The 18,263-nt window shown below is 43.9% G+C and overlaps 1 protein-coding gene across 1 annotated transcript in view; it reads left to right on the plus strand.

Moving 5' to 3' along the window:
• The first annotated feature begins 3,062 nt into the window (after window positions 1-3,062).
• LOC126419461 (optomotor-blind protein-like) overlaps window positions 3,063-18,263 on the plus strand; it is a 492,782-nt gene continuing 477,581 nt past the window's right edge. The window contains exon 1 of the mRNA XM_050086648.1: window positions 3,063-3,739. Coding sequence (XP_049942605.1) covers window positions 3,063-3,739 — 677 coding nt within the window. The remainder of the gene's footprint in view (window positions 3,740-18,263) is intronic.

Genomic DNA, 18,263 nt, shown 5'->3' on the forward strand with positions numbered 1-18,263 from the left:
GTCTCAGTTTCCCTCAGCCAGATCAGTAAGTGATCTGTGCAGATTTCAACATTGTCGGGACGCAATATATGCCAATATCAATAACGACTTGTTTGTCTCGTCGGAGGCCACCATTGAGATGCTGAAATACCTCAACTGGCAGAGCCCCGAAGACAGACACAAACTATCTCGATAAAACCTAAAAGTTTCTAGTACCAACGGTAAGTGAGGATTTTGGAAATATACTACAACAGTGAATTTCGGGCTGGCATTCGGTGGAACATACTCAATGTATCGTAATTCATCCACTAAAGAACTAGTTCACGAAACACTTGCTCGACCAGTTCATGAATATTGTTTATCAGCACCAGATGCTATTAACAGAAGAGCTAGAGAACATCCAACGGAGAGCGGCCCATTTCATCACGGTATCGCTTGGTAAGTGCGAGAGCAATAGCAGAGTCCTAACAAATTCCAGCGTCTGTCTCTACATCGCAGCAATTCCGACAGCGTATGTCCTCCGACATGTCTCTCAAGGCATGACTACAAGGTCAATATCAGAAGGATATAAGCTCATATGGAAGTTTGTGGACAATTGTTCTTCATATGCAGCTTTCACGAATGGAAGAAGGGTAATTTGGAAGAACACTTGCAGGCGATGTATATCGAAGATGCGAAAAGACGGAGCCGAATATCCACAGTGAGGATCGATAGATAATGTGCGACGAAGGGAGCAACGTTTCGAATACGACATGAAACTAATATCCCGTGTTAACATGAACGTGCAACAATAATTGCGTCAATTTTATATAATTTATATAAAAATAGACACAGTTCTTAAAATGTTGGATGTACTTTTTATTACTCCTACAAAGTATGGCAGCATAATTAACTCTGTATGACGAGCTCATATGCGTCTGTAATAAACTCCAATACTCCACATATACAGTCAATGAAGACCACGAGGCTGTCGTGCCAAGCCATCTCCTTTCCAAATGACCAGTGATTCGAATGATTTTTTGTAATTAAATCGAAGGGCGGAATATGTGAATGGTTTAAAGTAACTGGATCAGTTTTTACTGTCAAAAATAATAACACCGAACATATTGCTCCCACAGGGACAGCGAAATAAGGATTACGCTAATTACAGCGCAAACAGAGGCAATCAAAAAATCACCACACTGCATTTGGAAATGAAAAGTGAAGAAGCCATAGTAGGTGGTGCAATGAAAAGTACCCTCTGCCATGCACTTCACAGTAATTTACAGAGTATGGATGTTGATCCGCAGATTGTGGCTGCGCAGAGTGTAGTGTTCTTTTGTTTATCTCAGAGATTGTATGCGGCGAGCACGCGCAGTGTTTGACAAAGTGCGGCGAGGCGCGACCGCGCTAGCTGCCGGCATGGCGCCGCCGGCCGGCGCACGAATTACGAGATAAGCGATAAATAAAAAACACAGCGGAGCCCAAGGAGAGGAGGCTGGCTGGCGGAGCGCCAGGCTGCGGTTACTCACTGCGCCGCGCCGAGGGCCGCACACGGAGCTGTCACTCAGGGGCGCGAGGGGGCGGGGCCAAACCGCCGCCCTCCCTCCTGCCACCCCCTCCACGGGCCGACACGCTCTGACCGCCGCAGCGCCGGACGTGCCACCTCCAGGGTGCAAAAATCTCTCCGCCGCCGTCGCCGTGGCCCAGGCGACGCAGTACGTACGTGTGTGTGTGTGTGTGTGTGTATGGTTGGATGAGCGTCGGTGTGTGAGGGACGGGAGGGGAGATGAAGAAGCGGGCGGGAGGGGGCCGGCGCGGTCTGACGCCCCTGCCTCCGGAGGGGTGTCGCAGGGGAGGGGCGTGCGCGGAGTGGGGACGGGGTGTCAGGTTTCGAGGCCTCGGTGTTGCAGACCCGCGCCTCGGACCAGTCCAGCGTGAACCATTGTTTGCCGCAGCCGCAAGTCCGACGGCGCTCTCCCGGTTGGCGCTGCAGAAGGTCGTCCGGCTTCGCAGGCGAGCAGGGTAGCCGCCACGGCGACGGCATCTGGCGCGGCGCGGACTCGGCTGCTGTGGCTCCAGGCGCTGCTGCGAATATTTTCCTCCTTTTTGCGGCCGAGACACCGTACGGAGAACTGAGCGGCAAGACGGCGGCGGCAGCAGAGCGGGAAAAGGAAGACTGGAGAGGAAGCGAGAGAGAGAGAAAGAGAGAGAGAGACGGAGTGAGGAGAGGCAGCAGGGGATTACGACTACCGGGCGAGGTGTTAATGTTCGGACGCTAACCGCGCGCTCTTTCTCTGTCTCTCTTCCCCGCCGCGACGCTGCCCAGCCGCGCTACGGCTTCGCGCCCCCTCCACCAGCGAGAATCCCGACGCGCTTGCGCACTATTGGCCGTGCGGCGCCGCCACTCGCGCCGCGTGCGCCAACCGGCGGGCGGCCACCCCCTCCACGGCGGAGCGTGCCGACCGCTCCACCCGGCGAGCCGGCGGGGAAGTGGCCGAGCGGGCGCCCCCTCCCCAGCGCGGCGCACACTTCCCCTCATTAACACTGGAGAGTGGCGCGAGGCCGGGGTGTCGCTCGGGTGCTGAATCTCACGCGGCAGGCGGCCGGAGCGAGGCGAGGCGTGGCCAGCGCCAGAGCGACGCCGACGCGGACGCGCACACCACGCAGCGCGCGCCCATATCGATTCGGGTACCGCCGCCGCAGTTTTAGGCCTACGGCTGGACTGTGTGGACGGTAGCGGCTTACCGCGGCGCCCGGCGCGCGCCACTGGCGTCGACAGTGCCTGTGTGTGACTTGGGATTGTTGTCCTTTTTTTTTCTCATTTGGTTTTTTGCGCCGTAGCGACGGTTTGTTTGGCTCCTCTTAGACAGTGACAGTTTCGTGTGCGAGTGCAGCCGGGACAGGACAGTGCCACGTGTGCGACCATGGCGAGGCCCCGAAGGAGGCGGCAGGTGTCGTCGTGCGAGCGCGATGCCCGCCGTCGCTGAGGCGGCGACCAGCGCGCGAGGCAGCGGGGATTTGCAGCCACAGCCCGTCGAGCCGAGCGCTCCCTCATGAGATTCGAGCAGAGCGAGATCCTGCGCTCGCCCCCGTCTCGCGCCATGGCCTACCACCCGTTCCTGCTGCAGCGGCCCACGGACTTCAGCGTCAGCTCGCTGCTAACGGCCGGCGGGGGCGGCGGCGGCCTGTCGGCGAGCGGTGGCGGAGGCGGCAGCGGGGGCGGCAGTCCGGCCCCACCGCCCCCGACCGGCTGCCAGGCGGGAGGCGGCAGCAGTAGCGGAGGCAGCACCAGCAGCAACGGACCCGCGACGACGCCGCCCGGCGCCGCGCAGCAGCCGCCCCCGGCCCTGCCTCCGCCCCCGGCGGCGCCGGCCGTTCCTCCGCCGCCGCCACCTCCGCCGCCCCCGCACCCGGCGACGGCGGCGGCGGCGCACCAGTACCACTTCCTGGCGGCGGCAGCTGCCGCGGCGGCGCTGGGAGGTGCCGTCGGCCCCTACAAGCTGCCCCCGGTCGCGGTGCCGCCCCCGCTGGCGGCGCACGCCGCCCACGCCGGCCCTGGCGGCCCGGCGCACGCCTACACCACGGCCGAGGAGGTGCTGGCGGCGGCGGTCGCGTCGCACCACCCGCACCACCCCGCGCTCGTGCGGCCGCTGAGGCCGCCGCTGCCGCCCGACGACGACGGCGTCGTCGACGACCCCAAGGTGACCCTCGAGGGCAAGGAGCTCTGGGAGAAGTTCCACAAGCTCGGCACCGAGATGGTCATCACCAAGTCCGGCAGGTTAGTGCCAGTGTCTTCTTTCCGTGTGCAGTAGACCGCCTCCATTCGCCTGTGACGAGTGTACATGTGCTGCTGTGTGACTATAACGTCGTGTATAACCTATTCGTGGCTCTAGTAACTCTATCGGACGATTTACTGCCGAACAAATTTTTTCCAAGTGGTAAACTTACAGTTTTCTACGTTTTATACAGTACGAAAATCTTCTATAATGATACACCCTCGCCCGCACCATAAGCTTACTGAAAAGCCTTGCAAGTTCCGGTCAGATTATCATCACACGCAATAGCCCCAATAATATTGTTCGGAATTCACCGTCGTAACAACTATGTCTCGTAGCCTAACCATTAAGCCTAACGCGCTACAGCGTTAGTAAACAACGACAATACCGTCCTTAATCGGCGTTCACGCGTAACAAAATAGTTCATTCCGCATGGCTAATGACAATTCACAACAACAGAAACCAGAGTGTCGTCGCAGATAATCATACTAACACGTTTCACCACTTTTAAAATCGTTCTAATTGGTCTTAGTATTTTTACGCTATACGCATAATATTACGGACATTATTACCCATTTTGCATTGATTTTTAAAATTTTTCTAACAAGCTTCACTGCATCCGTACGTCTTTTATATGCTATTTTATAACTGTGCACACAACTGCCCCTTGCCTTTGGTTGCAATTATATTTGGCACGCATCTGCCCGAATGTCGCCCTGTTCTCTAAAATTATAACCTGCTCCAGTCTTGCGTTAGAAACTATACGCAACGACTTGAAACAAACTCTGATGCCGATGAAGCATTGTAGATTATACGATGAAGAATTAACAGTATTGCACTTTTTTTTTATTTTTACTGCCTCTGTTAACGACGTAATTTATTTCTTACGGAACGTAGAGAGCTGCTGCTTCTACAAGCGTTCTTTTTGCAATATAGCATACCAAGGGTAATTGAGATGTGTAGTTTCCACTCATTCGTTTCGACACAAATTCTTGATACTATGCCCCAAATATAATTTTGCAGAGGCGTCATGCGAATGCAGTTTTACTCAGGGCAGCTACATATCTGTAATTTACGCTACCACATGCGTGTGTCGCACCTGGTTTCGACTGTTGTACTGTCACATGATCAGTGACATCTGTTTCCTCTTATAGCCTACATCAGCAGTGTTAGTTATCTAAATGTTGTGCGGAAAGAATTTACGTTGCGTTTATATTTCTGTGCATCCTAAGCAAATTTTTCGAACCACGTGGTGATACTCTTCTCTCATTGAAGACTGACTCATCGTTTGTAATCCGTTAGTGGTCAGTATATTCTAAAATTTGTAGTTATATTGGAAATGGGATTTAATGTTTCAATATACACAATACTATAAGGCACGAATATTCCGGATATTCATACGACCTCCTATTTTTTTGTTATTTAGGGGGAAAAAGTGAAATTTAAAATAACTTTCACGGTAACGATTGCTTTTGGCTTTCGATTAATCGTGCATCGAAATATTTGTCTTCATTGGAACTAATTTATCGGGCATCTATGTCAGGAACAATATCTTCGACGTTGTTGCTCAAATTAATTGCGTGAGAGAGCCGTCTGTTGAAATTCCCCAATAATTTGTAGCCCGGAATAACATAATAATTTCCTATTGTAGCCTGAAAAAATTATACCCGATTACATTGAGGAAATTATAATCATTCAGTAACCATTTACACGATAATACGCTCCGCATCAAATAAACCCGGTTTAGAAAATATATTTTCATATCTTCTCGACACTCATAAATCACGAAGTTAAACGTCAGAAAATACAGAACACTGGAACCAGACGTGCTTGTTTAGTATTTACGGGAAACCCATGTTTCTACGTGACTGTCGTTTGTTGTACGCGAAGTTACGTATCCCGCAGATTATGCTTTCAATTCGTACAACCCAACAGTTGCCTTAATACCACGTAATCTTCACTTCCTTAATTCTCTTTATTTACGTGCGTAATAATAATCTAAACAGAATCTTGGATTTTTCTGTAATTTTGGGCGCTACACAACCCTGTCAGTCCTCATTAACGCGTATCGTGTTGCAAAAGGAGCTACGAATTGTAATAACTATTAAAATTAAAACCATCGGTGTTTCAGTTTCGATACTTTTTGAGTATATAGTCCTGTCTGAGTGAAACGTGTATCATTTGTCTCTGAAAAACATTATGTATAGCGACGTTTGGCAAGTGTTTACCTAAAAGGGAAAATGTTAATCGAGAAAAAAATCAGTTACTTTTTTTTCGTTAGTCACGTATTCTGAACACAAGATGATGTGAGTACGAAATTCTCTTTTGTTTTTCTTTATTATCTGTCAGTTTGCCTTATTTATGTCACAGTTATTGAAATAACCGTCTCATGATTGTGTTTTGTGAGGCGCAAGTGACTTCACGCAGACAGTTTTGGTGTAAAAGTAATCTCAGACTGAAATCTAATATACTTATAAACAGAAAATATAGAGTTTTCACTCTTTGTTACGAGTCAGCACAATGTATTAAGTTTCATTAGCTCCCTGCGTTCATATATTGTCTTAACAAGGTTACAAATTTGTCAGTATGCAAATCCGTCGCTGGACAAATTACGCCTACCCGCTCGCTACGACGCGCGTGCGTTTAACTCTTTTCTCCTCTATGGGCTTGGCGAATTTGACGGTAGAAGTCCGAGCGATGTATCTCTGGCCGCTTCATCACGATCGGCTGTTTGACGAGCTATTTGCCAGTCTACGATGAGCCCTAATGCGTTTGCCGGCGAGTAATGAACCGTGTTACAGCGGCCGTTACGACCTAGCCTCTCGAACCCGGATAATTTTTTGTTCGCGCACTGTCGTGTTCACACGCTCACGGGGAATTTTCCGGTAACCACCAGCATCCCGGAACTCGTTACAATACTCAGAAAAAATTCCTTAACCAATCGGACTGACGATCGTTGCATACGACAATTACAGTTTTCTCTCTGATTCACAAATTATGTTCTTGCTTCTACTGCGGTCGGACGATGCTTTTTCCGCGTGTCTTTGAATGCTCTCTTTGTTTATACTGCAAATTCTGATCGTTACTGTAACGCTAAATATGACTGTTACTCGTAATATCAATCCGAGTCCGTTAAAATATAGCGTTCTTTTCTTGGTTTCAGTAGCGTATCATGTGCTTCTCTCTCACACACCCCAGTCTGTGCTTGTAGTTCTGTTCTTTTGAAGCTCCTTACTTTAAATATTTTATTCCTGTGCACTGAGAGAAGTTAAGTAGATGACAATCGTACTGTTCAATATAGTAACCGCAAACTCGACGGTTCTATAAGTAATTTTCTACAGCCACAATCAAACAACACATTTATAATATCAATTAAATTTTTCCCTTAATAAGACAGTACAATTGTTGCACAGAGTTAATAATCGGTAGTATTTAAACCACACGTTAGAAATATATATTATACTGTAAATTGAAAACCAGAAGCATAAGAGCACTAATTGAGAGAGGGACTGCACAAGGATGTGTTTTTCAGTTTTCCCTACTTATTCTACACTTCTAATGCTATGCTGCAACTGTGCAACACGCTGCTTCCCATCGTAGAATGAGAGGAAAGGTGCTCTCGTGTATCTTTATAAAGCCGTTCCGATACAAATATAATCGTATCAGTAAACACCAATTCCTTCAGACACGAAGAAGCTCTTTATTTTGCTACCAGTTTCCATCATAAGCAGTTATCACCAGTACAGATGCCTTCACGTTCGCGATAATTTGCACGGACAGAAATTTTACCTCTACTTTACTAATTTGCTGTGTGGTTTTTCATTCGCTTAAGCGACTACGAAGCTATCTGACGTCAAGTACTTACAAATTCCTAAAAAACTAAAGGATCTCTATTCTGACTTCTGCACTTGCAAGCAAAAGTGGATTTCTTAGAATGGTCACTAACACTGCAGTGTAAGTAGACAGACGGGTGAATAGTTGCAGAAAATACAATCCGTCACCTACCTCCTAATACGAAGCCCAAAAACTGCGGCCATGCGTGGCATCACTAAAGAAAATGTTATTTGAGAAATTTTTACATTACAAGGACTCAGTTCACAGATGAAACAGTGATTTCCAGTGCACCCTTTATTTTTATTATGTAGGAAAATATGCTGAATGAATAGGTAAATGATTACACTCAGCAAGCAAGAAGAGGTGATACTGTGCTTTCCTCTCTTTTTTTTTATACTTTCCTCAAACATACCCTTTTGCTGCTGCTTTAAATATTGTAGTGACGTGCAAAATTTTGTTCTAATAACCTACCACTAAATTTGTTCTCATAATCTGTATCAAAGCTTGCTTTAATTCACTATAAACATCCCTGTGGTGTTTTACGGAAGTTACATCATGTGTAATTCTTTCGTTCTTAAGGATGCACTCTTCTAAACAGATGCGAGCAACTAATTGTTACCTTATAAATAACAGTTCCATTATCTTCTGTGTGTGTTTCCCAGTTGCAATGACGATATATTTATTACAGATAATTCACAAGAGTTATACGAAATAAAAATAATATGGAGGGAGCATTAAATTGTGACAGAAAAATATTTATGCCTCTCTTTGAACTTATGCCCGGTGTAGTCGGTTGCTTTTGGAACTGATGTGGTTCCTGCTATAGGACCCAAGCGACAGATTCACTTGCACTGCGCAGAAAAAAAAGGCAGAGAAATAAGCAGCTCAAGAAAGTGGTAGAAAACGCGATATTAATTCATCCAGTAGTTGGTGATGTGATGATTGACGGATTTACGTCCTGTTATGACCTCATCGTTACTGACTGGAGTTGCAGTCTTTCTGGCAGACAACGCAGTATCATTTGTAGCGTCACTTGACGGGAGAAATGATGTGTAAGAAAGCATTAGATTTTTTAAAAAAAGCAGATGCATGCAATTCAAGCGCTTGACAGTGAAAATAATAAACGGCTGTTTTCTGTCACCGTCTCCGTGCAGCAGCTCTTAAGCCTCAACGCTATCGGTGAAGATAAAAAAAAAATCAGAATAATCCCAATGCCCTCGGCTGCAGTTTCCGCAGACCGCGAAGCAATTTTCACTGCACGACCAACGGCTCTGAAAAAAAGAGTTCAAATATTAAAGAAAGCACCCTTCGCTGAAAGTTTGTGCTTTACATCCCTTTAAATAAATTCTGCTGCAGTTTACTATCCACGTATACGACACAGTTTTTCTACAGTATTGCACCAGCCAGCTTGCGTCTAAAACTTACATTATACTATGGAAAGCAGTTTTCGACTTTCGAATTTCAGAATTTAGTGTGTACTCTATTTCACAAGTAAGTAAATATAAATTATGTTACTTAATAAACTGACACCAAACAAATTCGGAAGTAGTGATGTGCGATTACTGACATATCACTGCACTTGTTCTGGAAATGCCAAAGCGGTATTCCAGACTGCTAAGTCGTTTAATAAGTAATATGGATTTAAATCTGCCACAAGAAAGCAACAAAAACTAACATAGTTTTATGTTCTTACTCATTTCAACATTGTTGTCTACGAGATTATTGTTTTCTTGTGCCGTTAAAACTGTGGACGAGGAGTGAATTATGTTCCAAATCTATCTTCACCTACGTTTTTTATTATAAGCATTTCCCACCTGCAGAAATGTTACTGAAAATTCATACAATTAGACAGGCGGTAATAGAGGATGTGAACGGAAATGATCACGATTTACCGCCAATATTTGCGATGTGCTTCATGAGGAACGGTAGAAAATAGCATAATTTTAGCAGCGCAGTCCTATGCAGAGAATTTGCATCAGTGAGTCATGGCGAAAGCAATTCCTTGACGTGCACTTTGTGAATTAAAATACTACTGCCAAAATTTAAATTTTAAGACTAAATTTGTTGGCTTTTCAGTAACTAAATGTGCATTCACATAATCGAAATTTTATTCGCATTTGCTCTGTTTTGAATCCCTACAAGCCACTAAACATGAAACAGATTGTGCCAAGCATTTAATAAAGTTAAAACTTGTCATAAATAATGAAATTTAATGTCATATTTTTCTCACTTTATGTTCATCAGACAAGAAGCAGCCACAACAGCGTTGGCCTTGTAAGATGCCGTTTTCGGTTATTATGTTGAACATTTCCTACGTATACAGTGGATAAAGATGCATCAACACACTGCTGTTACCCTACGAAAAATTTTGTCCCCGTTATTCAGTTCAGCAGAAATTCCGTAAAAAGTGTTTATTTGAAAACACTAGATGCAAAGATATGTTGCACAAAATTCTGTCTATTATATATCGCCCACAAATAGCTCTGCAGAGACATTATTTTTACCACAGAGACGGTTGCTATGCAAAATCTTGCCACTGAAATGTAGCTAGAAATGTTGTGACGAAGTTTCACATAACACCTATTTTCGTGTCGTATTTCCGATCGGTAGAGTTATACTCGCTTGCTGATTTGACTGTTGCGCATAATTTGCTTTAATTTTCACCGCTGGTGCTGCCTGTAAAATATCGGGTTGTCTTTAACAGGCGAATCTGCAAATCTGTTACGATCGTATTTAAAATTTAGTTTAAACGCTGCATGTATAGGATATTTTCACATTGAAAAACGCAGTTTTACTGCATTGTAAAATCCACGCTAGCAAATAGTTTCCCCGTTTAGCGAAAACCGTTGGAATTTTTGAAACTTCATTCAAAGCAATTAAAAAGGTAGAGAATAGGGGGGGAAAACCGAATGCTAATTGCGGCCGGGACAGCAGTATTACAGGTAGAATGTACAAAGTTTAAACACGCCCCTGAAATGTAATATGCAGACAAAATAGCCAGCAGAGGGTTGTGTTAAACAGAGTATTGCATTTCGGAAAAGTGCTAAACTGACCGTGCAGTCCCCATTTCGTTCCCAACAAAGCGATGAAAGCAATTAGCGATGCGTCGCGAACATTACGGAGTGGAGAATGAAGGCAAAACACGCGGCCTGTGAAACTACAGCTATCAAATTCAGAGCTATTGTACCGGCGAGATTTTTTGCCCCAGTTCAGTGGCGATGTCGTTTCAATGAAAGAAACAAATTCAGAGGTTTCCTTTGACGACTGTTGCTGGGGTTTTCTTTTTCGTGCTTTTTAGTTGAAGTGAAAAATGACATGATATTATTTGGTGCTTGTGATTCACGAAAAAACTGGAAACTTCTATCGAGTCTGTCACATTTATAAAACAGCGAAGTTTTTAAATCAAGTGTCCTAAATTAGGAATTCTTTACTTCTGCATGTCGTCTGGTTTGAAATGGTCATGCAGTTTAAACTACTTTAATCACGTATGAGAAGGTTTCGAGGGCGCAGATTTTTTTCTTTAGTTGCCTTAACCAAATGTACGTATCAGAGAACCCGCAAGTTTACCTGTGAAAGCCGTATTGGGCAAAGTCAACATTTAATGAGTTTCGGTAAATCTATAGAGTTTTGTTTTCCTTGACTGTATAACGTAATCGTATCTCCTAAATGTACGCAGAACATAATATGACGGCAGTTGTAGCTATTTGTTCCTTGACAAAAAATTAGAAAGGTTTGAACACGAGAGATGTCAGATACTACTTCGCTGATTCCTACATCGGAATCAACGCGATAACATCCATAGTTTAAATGCCCAACACACTTTTTTTCCCTCATTCGTTTCATATTTGTTAAGAGATACTGACTGATTCGTCGCACCTTACATGTCTCTTCAAAAGTGAGTTTTGGCATCTCATATATATTAAGTTCTGCTTCTGTGAGAACTTGGTTCAAATTGCAGATTCTGTTAACAAATGTAGCTGTCCAGTCTCAGGAGGATTTCGTCCAAATCAATTGATTCCCACTGCATCATATGCTATCAAAGTAAAGTTACTGTGAGCTTAATGTAACTACCTTTAACTAATGACATTGGTTACTGACTGAAAATTCAAGGGTCTGTTACAAAGCAACCAATGAAAAGAAATCAATTTCTTACGTCTCGTCGCCAGTTGCCATCCATGCTTGCGTTGCAGGAAAATTACTGAAATAATTTTGTGCTCTCGTTTTGCTTTTGAATATGTTGCAATTATTTCTAAAGGTATATAAACACACTGTGTAGCTTCCGCTGTCTTGTACTTCCGTACAGAAATGTGGCGTGACAGTATCCTGTTCGGTGTTTCCTTAATACTTCAGATTTAATTGTTAACCGGTATATACAAGTATGACCAGCAGCAATAAAATTATATTGTTCGTAATAAAATATTGCATCGTATCTCCATCGTAGAAAAATCTCCGTAGGGACATTGAAAGAAACAAATCACGTGAGATTTCCTCTGCACAACAGTGACTAGCGAATTCTGCGTTTTCGTATTTCTTCTCCTTCAGAAATTTTCCTTGGAGAGTAACATTTCTCCTCATTCTTTGATGCGCTTTTCGGTTTATTTCTGTACTCAATTGCATTGGTGTCACCCCGTGGCAATTTCCTGCCAACCTTCCAGTCGCAGACTGGAACATAACAGTACTACATACTACATTGGAGATCAGGATTGTTCTTGTTTTAACTGGCTCCAGGAGTGTAAATCTAAATCTAGTCTATAGCTGATCGACAAACAGTCCTCACATCATCATAGTTTTTATCGTTAAATTACAACGATTAACATTTTCATCGCGTGACAGATTCACGCTTCTTCTTCTCAGTACACCTAATTCATTAGTTTTCTGACCCACTTAACAGCAAATTTGCTGCTGGAATGGTAAACCAATCTGCCAGCTGGTATTTTCTTAATGCCCCTTTTACATAGTTACCACCATTTTAATCCATGTGAATTCGGCGCTTTCTAGCCGTTTGTACATTTATCTCCCGCGGCCTCTTTTGCGGTACTAGCTAAAGCCTTCCAGGAATATGTACAAAATTGTGCAAGACTGTTTTCTTTCAATGTTAACTGCCGCTTGTGACGTGGAGAAGTTTCTCGCTGTTCTTAAGTATTGTACTATCCTCTAGTTGCGTACCGTGGGGAACGAATAACGATTTGCGCTGTTTATCTTTGCTGTGTGTATCACAAACGCGCACGATAGGTCATGATTTTGAGATATACACGTACGGTATGCGTTGTTCGTCTTTGATATGTGCCATTAATACGCCCCGATAGGTCAAGATTTTGAAGTCTACTCTTAAGTAATCTTGCAAGTGTATCTTGTAAGTGGTTTTCGTGCATAAAAGTGTTACAGTGAATTTTAAACCGATTTTCCACTTGGTGCACATTATTATCTTAGTAGTAATGTCATGTTCTCCTCAAAAGCAAAACACTGACTTAAAAAAATACGATAGGAAAATTCATTCATTTGCGTAAAAATAACTACGAGTAAAACATTCTGAAAATGGACGGAATCAAGACCCACCCACGAACTCTAAATCATGCGTCTACAAACCGAATGTAACGAATTTCACGAGAAGACTCATATTTCCAACTTTAGTTATTTAAGTTGGAACGATCACGTAATTGTAGTTAGAGATGAGACCCATGGATACTAACATCAGCAGGAAGAATCCCAAGGATGGAAGAAATCGGCCACGTACCAGATTCATTCAGCCGATTTTTCTGCACTGCCTGAATGAATTCGTGCCGCATTAGAGTCAACGGGAAAGGTACATAGGATGCAGAGAAGAGCTGTGCGATTCGCTAAAGTTTTGTTAAGGCAATGCGAGGACACAGCAGAAGCTATCAATGGCCTCTAGTGGGAGACAGTGGCTATCACTCTTAAAATTCTAGGGCGTTCCAAGAAGCTTCTAATTCCATGTCCTACTTCATGCCCCCAAAAAATAAATGAAGACGATGTGGGGACACTAACTACCAATTGCCATTTACTTTATGGTGGTTTTTGTAGTGCATAAAAAAATGTAGTAGGTTGTTGCTGTATGATCTTCCGTCTGGAGACTGATTTGATGCAGCCCTTCAAGCTAGTCTGTCCTCTGCAAGACTCTTCATGCCTGTATAACTAATGCAACCTACATCAATTTGAATTTACTTATTGTAGCCATTTCTTGGGATTCCTCTATAATTTTTACTCTCCAGACTTCCGTCCATTACCAGCTTAGCGATTTCTTGATTTCTCATAAGGTGTCCCATCAATCGATCCATTCTTACGTCAAATTGTGCCATAATGTTTTTTTTATCATTTCAAATCAGTACTTCCCCATTACCTACTCGATCTGCACACCCAATCTACAACATTCTTCAGTAGCATCACATTTTGAAAGTTTCTATTCTGTGCTTCTCCGCACTGTTAATCACCCATGTTTCACTTCCACTCTACAATCTAGACAAACACCTTCAGAAAAGATTCCCATACATTTACATTTATTTTAGATATCAACAAAAATCCTCATCTTCACAAATTTTGTAGCTACAGCCTGCTTTCACCATCATCATTTATTTTGTTGCCCAAATAGCAAAATTCGTTGACTACTTTTAGCATCTCATTACATGATCTAATTCCCTTTTCACTACCTTATTTACTTCTACTGTTTTCAATTACACTTGTTTAATTTTGTTGATATTTGCCATGTAATCTCTTTCCAAGAAACTACCTATTCCTTTCAACTGATCTTCCCAGTCCTTTGCCGTCTGACAGATTTACAGTGTCGGCGGCAAATCTCTAAGTTTTAATTTCTTCTCCCTGAACTCTTTCCATGCGTCTCTTCGATTCCCTGCACTGCTTGCCCAACGCACCGACTGAATAACGTCAAGAATACACTACGACACTGTCTCATCCGCTTCTCAATCACTGCTTCTCTTTCTGTCCTTCTACTCTTATTTAAGGAGTGAATTCGCGCTGGGGTTAGCACTGTGGTGTCGCATTCGGGAGAACGACTGTTCGATCCCTCATCCGGTCATTCGGATACAGGTTTCCCGTGATTTCTCTAAATGACTCCAGGCGAATTCCAGGATTGTTCCATTGAAAGGGCACTGTCGATTTCCTTCCCCATCCTTGAAACAATCGAAGTTTGTGCTCCGTCTCTAATGATCTCGGTGGCGACTCGACTTTATATCCTTTTCTTACTTCCTTCAATCCTTCAACTGTTATAACTGCAGTCTCGTTTCTGTATTTCACTCCTACTGCTTCCAAGATTTCAAAGAATGCATTCCACTCAACATCGTCCAACGCTTCCTCTAAACCTACGGATGCTGTGAAATAGGTATGCAATTCTTTAACTTGTATTATGCTAGGTGGTTCAGCTGCCACCACCGATGTCCTTTCAGCAGCCCGCAATGCTGTAGCTGGGCTTCGAAAACCACGCTCGAGATTTTCATATTCTCTCGCTCTCTATGCGCAAATTATTGTAGGAAATTTAAGGTAATTAAATTTTGTACTGAAAAAAAGAAAAACTTGCAAAAGTCACCTTCGGACGCACCCCCATTCCCACACTCAGCCCCCACGAGTCAGAATTTCTTGTATGTTGCTCATGACTACATCTGTACAAAAGTTTGCGACTGCACGAATTATTTCCCACATTCGACCATTTTTGGTCTTCATTGACTGGCCTTATTACACCACAGGCTTAGTCGAACTCTTGCAAATTATAAAAATGACGTCTGTGTAAATTGCAACCAACAATTTTGGAACTATAACAGTAAAGAGTAAACAATTACATCGTTGCTGTCGTCAGGCCTTCTAAATGCGAAACTGCTGTGTTTGTAATGATTAAGTTTGGCTCGAACTGTCAACGTAATTAGTTTTAGCGTAAGGTTTCTGAAAAGTCGTTTTTCTTTCATTACCAACGCAGGCACCTTTAAATTAATAGTGTGAACGAAACAGCCTACTGTTCTGGTGCCGTAATGGTCCAGTCATTAGAGACCAAAAAAGGTCGAATATCGGGAAGAGTTCTTGCAGTCGAAATTTTTTGTATTGTGGTAGGAGGCGAGGCCACGGACAACATACTAGAAATGCTGATTCGTGGAGAGATGGATGTGGGACGGAGGTGCATTTGAAGGTCCTTTTTCTGAATAACTCGAGAACTGTGGCATCGGGTGATCACGTTTGGGATTTAACTATATTAAATTTCTTACAAGAAGGTCCTGTTCATTGCTTCTGCGCGGTTGCGAGCGAGAGAATATAAAAATCTCCCACGCAGTTTTTGAAGGGCGGATATAACGTTGCGGGTTGCATAAAACGGCATCGGTAGGGTCAGCTGAATCGTACTGTATACAAGCGGATGGTCAGTACGATATAGAGTACATTACTGAAATCGGTGTCGATTACTGGGCAGAAGCACGCGCGTGACTGTGGTCGGCACCGATCGTTGCGTGAAGCCGACAGACCACAGAGCTAGGAGCGTGTGCACGCTCGTAGGAGGACACTTGCACAGACGTCGATGGCGGGCGTGCCGGGTGTTTCGGTATTGCATTCGATCGCCGGGGGCGCCTCATTCGGACCCGTTCGCACCGCAGCGTACCGCGGTCGGCGCCAGAGCCCGCATACATATTAATGTGGACCACACTAAATCACGCTCTCTCATCTCGCGAGCCAACATTTTAACAGCGAACTGACTCACGCCGAGCTCTAAATCATGGCTTCAGCCGTCGTGGCGCGGCGCCACCTCCGTGCCGGCTGCACGAAAATCCTGCCGTCTGACCGTTCCTTTCCTGCCGATCCACCTCTTTCTCCGTAGCGTTCCAACTGAATTAGTGATTTCCCACGCTAATTCGCGCAAAGTAGCCTCGAAAGCTGCTCGAATTTTTGGGTGCCTCCTCATCGTACCGGCCAGAAACGAGAGAGAGAGAGAGAGAGAGAGAGAGAGAGAGAGAGAGACAGAGACAGAGAGAACGAGAGACGGAGTTGGAAGTTTGTAGCTCGAGTCGTTATCTCCAGATTTATTCCATACCGAAAGGATTTCGAACGTTTCGAGAGAATTTCAGTGGGATTCGTTGGAACAGAAGTGATGACAATTGCAGTAATGTACAAGGTATCGAACTTTCTTGACCACCCCAATTAAGTTTTGTCAAATATATATATATATATATATATATATATATATATATATATATATATATTGTTGTGTAGCTACTAGCGGGACATAACCTACATAACCGCCTTTCTTGTAACTTCATTTCGTTACCAAGATACAAACAGCAGTACCTCTTTCGTAAACAGCATCACATATATTTTTAGAGTTCCGTGCCTCTCGATCTGTAAAAACGGAACCCTTGAAGTAACTCTTTGTTGCCCGTCTGTCTGTCTGTCTTACTGTTAAGAACCCTTTTCTCAGGAACGGATAGACATATGAAGTTGAAATTTAGGTCACATACTAAGGTTTATGGTTCCCTGGCTATGTAAGAAAGTAAAGTTTGTAGGTCAATGCGGTCAAAAGATACACGCAAACTCACTCATTATAACCTGTAAGGTACATCTCGCTGGCGTAGAATCATGAAATTTTGGCAAGAAGAAAGGTTCACAGTAGAAGTAACGGAAAAAACTCAGAAAATTGTTAATTTGTAATTGTACGACACGAAAAAATATTTTTTTAACATTTGATATCAGACTGAGTGTCTCTCTGGTGAGTCCCCTGTTTCTAAGGAACGGGGAGAAGTATCGAGTAGAAAATTATGTCACAAACTAAGGTCTATGGTCCCTTGGCGGTGTACAATATTTCAGCTTATACGTCAATGCAATCAACAAATTCCGCCGTTTATGTCACAGACTTTGATAGCTTGCCGGTATCGATTCCGAGAACAGGCAACAATCAAAATGGCTCTAAGTACTATGGGACTTAACATCTGAGGTCATCAGTCCCCTAGACTTAGAACTACTTAAACCTAACTAACCTAAGGACATCACACACACCCATTCCCGAGGCAGGTTTCGAACCTGCGACCGTAGCAGCTGCGCGGTTCCGGACTGAAGCGCCTAAAACCGCTCTGTCACAGCGGCCGGCTAGGCAATAATCGTCCACATTCTCGACTAACGAGATGGGTGAACAGTCTATTTACTTAATTAAGTTCGTACGGAACCCTCTATGCACAAGTCCCGGTCGCATTTATCTAGATTTTTTTTTTTTTTTAATTTTGTAATCCACTTCCGCTCGTCAAAACTGGTTCAGAAACGTATCACAGTATACCACTCGCTAAACATTGCTATCACAAAGTACAGGTACCGTTGGTACCATAGTTCCTCGACATGCAGGAGTTCACAGTAAAGAAATAGAAACAAAACCAAAATTTACAACTAAGAGAAGGTAGAAATGCTACTGATCTATGGAGGGTGTTAGTTAGCAGAATAGTAACAGCAGTAATCATTTCTTATTTAAAATACGTGTAAATGTAGCACAGTAATGTAGTAGTTTCAAACGATGTGTTCTGTTTAGTAAAGTCCCTTCTTCATTAAAAACTGTATCGTCATTACTTTCCTGTCATTGTGGTTGACTGGCCGACGGCTGTGCATTTCCCATGTGTCTCCATTTGTTTACTGTCAACTCCAACAAGTGGATGTGTTGTGCTACCCAGAGCACGTGCATTGCATGCTTGTACATAAGAATCA

This window comes from Schistocerca serialis, chromosome 9, assembly GCF_023864345.2.
Source record: "Schistocerca serialis cubense isolate TAMUIC-IGC-003099 chromosome 9, iqSchSeri2.2, whole genome shotgun sequence".
Classification (NCBI taxonomy): Eukaryota; Metazoa; Arthropoda; class Insecta; order Orthoptera; family Acrididae; genus Schistocerca; species Schistocerca serialis.